Source organism: Sinocyclocheilus anshuiensis, unplaced genomic scaffold (genome assembly GCF_001515605.1).
Source record: "Sinocyclocheilus anshuiensis isolate Anshui unplaced genomic scaffold, SAMN03320099.WGS_v1.1 scaffold843, whole genome shotgun sequence".
Taxonomy (NCBI): domain Eukaryota; kingdom Metazoa; phylum Chordata; class Actinopteri; order Cypriniformes; family Cyprinidae; genus Sinocyclocheilus; species Sinocyclocheilus anshuiensis.
The window spans coordinates 401,950-410,451 of NW_015547670.1; the positions used below are offsets into that span (position 1 = coordinate 401,950).

The following is an 8,502-nucleotide window of genomic DNA, read 5'->3' on the forward strand; positions in this document are numbered from 1 at the left end:
ATCAGGCAACCCAGTTGTGTTCCTCTGCGGCCAGATTAAACCTCGTAGCCTATATATTTTGCTCTATTTATTATTTTTTAGAAACCTCGCACTTTTCTACTCCATTTTAAACGGTGTTCTTGTATTCAAATTAAGCGCGGTCCACTGCAACGCACGTGCCACAATATCGATACAGAGACTGCTGTATCGATACTCGTATCGTCAAATCTCTGTGACGATTCATCGTCGCATCGAACACAGCACTAGTGCAAAGTTAGTAGAGACAAATCCCAACAGACTACAGGCTGCAATTAAAGCAAAAGGTGGTTGAACAAAATACTGACACAAGGGGGTGATCCTTTTTCCAACTCGGTGATTCTGTTTTTATTTATTTTATTTTTTTTCTCTGACATGTTGGTCTTATATCTTTCACTTGGATGTTATAAGTTGCACTGAGTAAATACAGCAGGATAAAACAAAAAACGTCTTTATTTCAGGCTGCAAAGCAACAAAATGTGATTATTTTAAAGGGGGATGATTCTTTTCTATACCCACTGTATAGATTATAGCACAGACTAAGATACATCTTTGGTTCCTAGATTTCACTAAAAGAAAAAAAAAACATATGAAATATAATTAAAATTGAAAGTGCAGATGTAATTGGTAAATTACTGAAAATGAGTACAGTTCTGCTTTGTTTCAAACCTATATTATTTTGTATTGTATTATATTATATTTTATTTTCCCATGAGATGTTCTGCATTCAATCCTACTGTTTATTGTGCTTCTTCTTTTTTTGGTAACATCCTGTCTATTTATAAATTCAAGAGTTCCCACAGTAATTTCTAGACACTTTATTTCTGCACTTAATTTGTTTTTGTTTTTTTGTTTGTTAATATTAAAAAATATTATATTAATTATAAAAATTTTTTATCCAGTAATCACTAATGACTAAAAAAGTTATGGAAGGAAATTGATTGGTCAAAAAGGACGGGAACTCTATAGTGTTTGTTTTGTTCATGTACCAAGCTCCCAGCACATTTTGCTCTCATAGTTCTTGTACATTGTTTTCTAGGTGGTAAATGTACTACAGGGTCAAAGCACTTTTTTTTTTTGTGAACGTTGGACACCTTAATCTCAGTTGGCTGTTTCTTGGTAGAAATTCAGTAACTCATTGTAATAAAAGATCACTTCAATCTGATCAGTTTTGTCTCTGTTCCCTGGTCCATTTTGCAATCCTGAGCATTTCAAGAGCAGTCTTGAAACTACCTGTTGGAGGTTGTAGTTCCTCACTCCCCTGTCATGAGGAACTGGCTTTAGGCATAGTTTGCACACATTTATTGGCAAATATGATTATTTCCCGGGCGTTTTATGGAAGTATTGTTTCCTTACAGGAATACTGTTACTCATGCAACCACAGCAGGCATCTTAAATTTCACCACATTGCAGGCTTGCAGCTGTTGTTCTGAACTTTTTCAGCCTCTCTGACCATGTCAGTTCAAACATGACTTTTGTGGTATAGGTTCAAGGCCACAATGTAACTCTACAAAATGTGTTGTGCAACCAAGTACATTACTAAGTACTAACATTGTTTCCCTGTTGAATCAATGCCAGTGTTTCTGTAGAAGCTGGTTACAGGTACTGAATTGCATCCACTATTCTCATGTATGTCCGGTGATACTGTAGATCTGCTGGAAAAGCAGATTAGGTGGTTAGATTATGTCCCTCCCTGCTGACCTTATTGCTGCAAACTTCAGCTCTGATCTACAGATCCAATGACTTGGCTATGTGATGCATTGTTTGCAAAGCTTTATTCTGTCATGGTTGTTGTTGTTGTTGTTTTTTACTGTATTGTTTTTATGATGTGTTTTAAGTTGATTTTCTTTCAATGTAAAATTCATAAATATTCACACTTAAATTATTTTTTTCACTATGTTGTGTGTATGTGGGTGTTGCATTGATACATATTTTGTTGCAGGCTTGAGATAATAAATGAAAAATAAATAAATAGGAGGAAACTTACCCTATTGGGCCAGTGATGCATCGATTCGAGTATGTTTGTTCGTCATGTTTTTTTTTTTCAATTTTCAATTTTTCAATTTTTACTTTATTCTGTTTTATTTTTGCAAATGTAAGTATTTATGTGAAAAATACTGAAAAATGTAGTATAAAAAATAAAATATCTTGCTGATTTTGTTGGCCTGAGATAATGAAAAATAAGTAAATAGAGGGAAACATGACCAGTGCTGAATTGTCACTTTATCTAATGTTTGTTAATTATATTTTTATTTATTATTATTGCAAATGTAAACTTCTCTAACATTTTTTTCTATAAGTTTTTATGAAAAAATGCTGAAAAATGAAGCATAAAAAAATTGTTGCAAATCCTGCTGATTCAAATATCAACAATGTAATATTTTCTAGCTGTCTAAAATATGTTTTGTTGTAATTGAATAGTTTGTAATAGTTTTGAAAGCATCAGAATGGGTTGAAATGAAAGAAATTCACTGCATGCTATTTTTTTTTTAATGTATTTATTTATGTATTTATTTGTTGCTGTTTTTTTTAAATATCGTTAAGTCCAAGAACAAATCTGAACTGAAATTTTTGAATGAAAGTTTTTAATACCTGTATTTATACTAATACTTTAATCTACATAGTAGGGCTTGTAAGTTTAAACAATTGTTCTTTGTTGCAGACGCGCATGCAGAGCCTTCAGCCAGAGCCAGCTGCCCGCTACCGTAACGTGATGGACGCTTTGTGGCGAATCGTGAGGACGGAGGGAATCTGGAGGCCAATCAGGGGTCTGAATGTTACAGCTGTAGGGGCGGGGCCAGCCCACGCACTGTACTTCGCCTGTTACGAAAGGTTGAAAAAGGTCCTCGGTGATATCATCCATCCAGGAGCGAACAGTCATTTGGCGAACGGTACCAGTTTTCCCACCCATCAGCACTGTTAATTCTCTCGCCGGCACATTTCTACATAGTGCAATCAGTAAATGTGTTCTTTTTTGCTTTTTCAGAAGAACTTTTCAACTTTATTATTAGTAGCAATGACAGCATCAAAATTAAGTGAAGTTCAGCAGTGGTTTAAAGCCATCAACATCCTGGAACTAGCTATTTGCCAGTGACTATGTTATTTGTATGAATCATGTATTACTCAAACATCTACCTCTTTAAAAATGTCCTTCTAGTATGAGGTCAAATCCCAAAATAGCCAAAAATGCCGCTCTCTGATATCACGAGAGCAGCTATAAATAAAGAGAAGATCATGTGGGTAGTAAATCTTTGAACATACAATGCACTGCAACAAATAATCCATGTTTTTAATTGCTTAAATTATTATTTTTGTTTTAATGAATTACCTTCAGGTTGTATATTTAACATCTGACAAACAAATCAGTGCAAATCTTTATGATAAACTGAACTGAATAGCATCGCTAGCTTTGTTGAAATACCTTAAAAGCTAAACCTACAGTAATGTCACTATGCAAGCTAAACTGGCCTGCTGTTCGTCCATGTAATCTAATATAAGCTTTTCTAACTTTTCTAATGTGCAGAGTAATAGAAAATTGGGTTATTGATGTGTTATGGGTTTATATTTTATTGTATTTGTCAGATTGTGCTGTAATGGGTATTTAGCCTTATCCTCCACTTCAGAGCTCATGGTGAAAGTCATTGTTGGTGTTTTTGTGTAGTGTCTCTTTTCTTTCTCTTTCCTCCAGATCAAGAGTGAAAGGGTGGTGAGTAACTGCTGCCATATCACCATTTACCAGTAGAATTGCCTGAAAAGGAATGAAAATTATTATTGAAGCTGCAGCAGTTTTTGCTTCTTACCATAAAACAGGCACGATGAGTGAAGTAAATGCCAGTATCCTGAACAAAAGACTCTTTTTCTCCTGACTTTACATTCCCCAGAGTTTATCCAGTCAATCCCTAATCTCTCTGTTGAATCATAGGGGGTATTTGGTGGCTGTTCAGGACACAGTTTTTGACTGACTATCATCTGATCCGTCTGTATATCTGATTGTTGTATTTTGAGTCCACAGTCCAGTCACTATCCACTCTGTGTGCATGCTCTAATTTTGGTGCTAATGTCTGAGGGTATGTGTTACAGGGGCCGCTGGATGTGTTGCCACATTGCTTCACGATGCTGCAATGAATCCAGCTGAAGGTATATTTGCTTTAATCTCCACTTTCTTTAAAAAATAAAATAAGATTTTAATATACCATTCACTACTATTCAAAAGTTTGGGGTGAAATCCTTTATTTTTATTTTTATTTTATTTTTGGAAAGAAATAAAAGATTTAATTTGGTGAAGATGCATTAAATTGATCAGAAGTGACAGTAAAGACATTTTGTAATATTACAAAAGATTTCTATTTCAAATAAATTATGTTCTTTTGATTTTTTTTTATGCATCAAAAGAATTCTGAAAAAAATATATCACAGTTTCCACTAAAATATGAAGCAGCACAAATGTTTTCAACATTGATAGTAATAATAAATGTTTCTTGAGCAGCAAATCAGCATATTAGAATGATTTCTGAGAGATCATGTGACACTGAAGACTGGAGTAATTACTGCTGAAAATTCAGCTTTGCATCACAGGCATGAATTACACTTTAAAATATATTCAAATAGAAAGCAGTTATTTTAAATTGTAAATATATTTTACAATATTACAAATTTACTGTATTTTTCTATATTCTTGGTGAGCATAAAAGACATAAAAAAAAAATCATAATGACCCCACACCTTTGACCAGTAGTGTATATTTATTGTGTAATTATTTTTATTTTGTTTTAGATTGGATATATATGTTGGATTTGTTTTGTCATGACAATAACATTTTTGGGCACTTACCATGGTGTTCTTTGAAATATCTTGATTTAACATGGTATTTATCAAAGTGCCATGGTGGTACTATCAGATACCATCACTTTACCATGGTACCACTGTAAGACTTTTGTTGTTTGCTAAATTTGATCAGGTTACACAGCTACTTAAGAAATAAAAAATTTTATTACACCAATGCTAATTAGTAGGGCTGCAATAGTTATTGTTCCATTTATTTTATTTAAATAATTACATCTTTATTTAACTTTAATTTCTCTGTTTTATTGAAAAATAGCATGTTATTCCACATCCTGCACAATATACTCTTCCAAAAATGCACAAATGGAGTTGTTGCAGCCCTACTAACCAGCAAACTTTGACTCCTTTGGTCTGGAAGTTCACTGTGCGCTACCAGCCAGGAGATGGCAGAAAAGATCTAATTTCCTGGCTAATTTCACAAAAAAAAAAAAAAAAAAAATCCAAAAGCCAGCCTTGTGGGAGTAGATTGGCCTTGCTCTAATTAACAGCTGTGCAATGTTGAAACAGTAGCATTAGCCGAAATTCCCAAGTGGGCCAAATCTCAGACAGCAATGTCTGTTTCTGCACTCTTGAGGCTCAAGGTTATTCAGCGCAGGTGCCAGACTGAGGCCTTGCATAGACACCTGCTCTCATTCACCTCGTCTGTTCCCCGCAGACCGCTTGACTGTAGGTCAGACTGGAGACGCGTTTGATCCACTCATGTCCGGACATTTCTGCTTTGATGGGGCTACTGTATTTCAGTCATGACCTGACTTCTTGCACTTGCCTAATGTTCCCCTTCCTGTCCTCTTTTGTTTCCTGTCTGACTGGCTGCGACGACCGCCCTTGTTCAGTGGTGAAGCAGAGGATGCAGATGTATAACTCGCCATACCGTGGCGTTCTGGACTGTATACGCTGCGTGTGGCAGCAGGAGGGGGCGCTGGCCTTTTATCGCAGCTACACCACGCAGCTCACCATGAACATCCCATTCCAGGCGTTGCACTTCATGAGCAGGAGTCTCTGCCACTCAATTCCATCAGCCAAAGCGGAAGACACATCACAGGCCTCGGCCATGCCTTCCGGACTGTCTACAGGCTTGGCGGCCTTCCTGCTTACTTCAAAGGCGTTCAGGCCAGGGTCATATACCAGATGCCCTCGACTGCCATCAGCTGGTCCGTCTACGAGTTCTTCAAGTATGTTATCACCAAACACCAGCACGAGAAGCGCAGGATCCAAAGGGACGGAGAGAAGTGACCGCTCACAGCTGGCCTGACCTTGGCTTTCTCTCGCATAACCAACCAGATAAGTACGCGAGCTGCAAAAGGACTGATTTAATAAATGATACGCACATATAGAGTCCAAACACTCATGTCTGTTTACTTCGTTTCAGTTGGCATTTAATACTGAAACTTTCCTGTATAATTCAACTAATAATCATAACCTAAGTTCTCACTGTGAAGGCTCAAGTTTTTATTCAAGACATCCTACTTAACACTTAACCCAAATTACACCTCCCACAAGAGGGAGTCAGAAGCCTCTTTAGACGTTATATGCTAATGAGTGGGCGGTCTTTAAGTTTGTGGGAGGGGTTTAGAGCTTCTAAACTTCTCCAAATCCTTCTTTCTTCTAAACAGTACCTGGAACAGCAAACCTGACCCCTACTTTTTCAGATTTTCCCAGCCAAAATCAATACGCACAATTAAAGACACATCTGTACATTCAATTTGGGATTTTGAACATCATTAAAATCATTCTTTATGACAGAATGTAGACCTGTACAGTAATGTATTGCCTTCACTGGCTGAATAGCACTCAGAGATAATGAAAAATATCTATGTTAGAGGTATTTTTGTAGTATTTGGCAGTGGCTTTTCCTCAGCAGTTGTGGGAAATATTCCTGCAGTTGATCCAAAGTTTTGAAATTGTTGCCCCTTCATAACTTGTAGAAATAGTTTTGCGGTCTCTAGGGGACGCCGCATATAGATCTGTATAACAGCTTTAAGAAGACACAGTCATTTCTGGCCAACATTAGTATTATTCAGTCAACAATGCCTTAGACATGCAGATCACATGACCTGAGTGTCATTAAAAATTTAGATTCAGATTTAATCTGTTGAGGTCCTTCTGAGTATTTCAGTGACTATGAATTGGTTATTTGGAGTAATTTCTTGATGGACACTGGAATGTATTTTGGTTTGCTCTTAACTGAATTTTAGGTCTTTTTTTTTTTTTTTTGAGAGTTTCAGCTGAAATGCACCTGGCAGTTGAACATGTGAGGAGTTTTATCGACAAGTCTGCCCCATTCCTTTTTGTTCCTCAGCTTTGAATAAATCAGCAGTGCAGGGATTTCCCTGACTTGCATAAACTGATGTCAGTGTGAGTTCAATTATTTATTCATATAGTCTAATTCAAGTTTGGAGTTAAAGGAATGTTCTGGGTTGACATGATTTAATTTTGACTGGTTTGTAAAAAAAAAAAAAAAGGGCTGCAATAATGCACTAGCTGTAGAAGTCTTGTTTTTGAAGAAGAAGAAGAAGAATCCTCTTTTAAATGAAAAAGCTTCATTTATTTGATCAAAAATACATTAAAACAGTAATATTGTGAAATATTATTACAATTTAAAATAACTCTTTTCAATTTGAATATGTTTTAAAATGTACTTTATTCCTGTGGTGGCAAAACAGAATTTTCAGCATCATTAATCCAGTCTTCAGTCTCTCATGATCTTTCAAAGATCATTCTAATATGCTGATTTGGTACTCAAGAAACATGTCAATGTATTGTATTGTATTGTAATAACTAATATAATATATAAAGAATTGATGTAATTCATTATTGTATAATTGATATAACTGCTTTAACAGTGTACATTTATGCATTTAAGCATTACATTTATGCTGAAATTACTTGCATCATAGATTTCCATTTAAAGTGCATTACCTCCTGGGATGATTAAATTAATCAATACTCAATATCTGAAATGCTATCTAGTACATAGACTGATTTATTTTTAATAGTAAAATCAGTGATTATTGGAGTACATTTTACAAGAAAATATTATTACAGTCTTTCTACTTCAAAAGTTTGCATTTAATTCAGTGTGTCACTTCATGTTTCTTTGTAATTATTTGTGAAATTTCCTGGCGATTTCTGAGAGTGAAAATTGTTTCAAAGTAAATCCTCCACCAGATTTTTTCCAGTGTACATGACTTCAAGTAATTCCTCTGTGGACTGTGGAATTCTTCTGCCGGTGTCCTCGGGAATGAAGGAACAGCGCCTCTAAGCCGTAAGAGTTGAAAGATCTCTGTTGGTGGCAAGTTCAGTGTTTGGTCTAAGACACAGGTGCACATGTGACCTTTGACTTCAAGTTTCCGAACAATTGCCAAGGAGTGTGGAGGAGATTTCACTTTACCTGCCTGCTAATGTCTGGACAAGGTTAAATGTTTATTTTTTTTTTATGTTGGCAGGCTCTAATGTGGTCCTAAAAGTATTTGGACACTGAAACCACACTTTTTCTCAGAGCTAACCGCTTTTTTTTTTGTCTAGCTTTCATTCAACTGGTGTCAAGGTCATTTTCAGTAGATATATGAAGTCAGTTGCCCTCAAGTTCACACAGGTGTAATTTATCTTATGAGCTATATCATATTAACTACTAACTATGTATAC

At 35.7% G+C, this 8,502-nt stretch overlaps 1 protein-coding gene across 1 annotated transcript in view; it reads left to right on the top strand.

Annotated features, from left to right (window-relative positions):
• The window catches only part of LOC107702744 (mitoferrin-2-like), a 15,313-nt gene extending 8,108 nt beyond the window's left edge, over positions 1–7,205 (top strand). The window contains 4 exon segments of the mRNA XM_016505150.1: positions 2,678–2,906; positions 4,096–4,152; positions 5,691–5,859; positions 5,862–7,205. Coding sequence (XP_016360636.1) covers positions 2,678–2,906; positions 4,096–4,152; positions 5,691–5,859; positions 5,862–6,090 — 684 coding nt within the window. The 3' untranslated portion in view covers positions 6,091–7,205.
• The last annotated feature ends 1,297 nt before the right edge of the window (positions 7,206–8,502 follow it).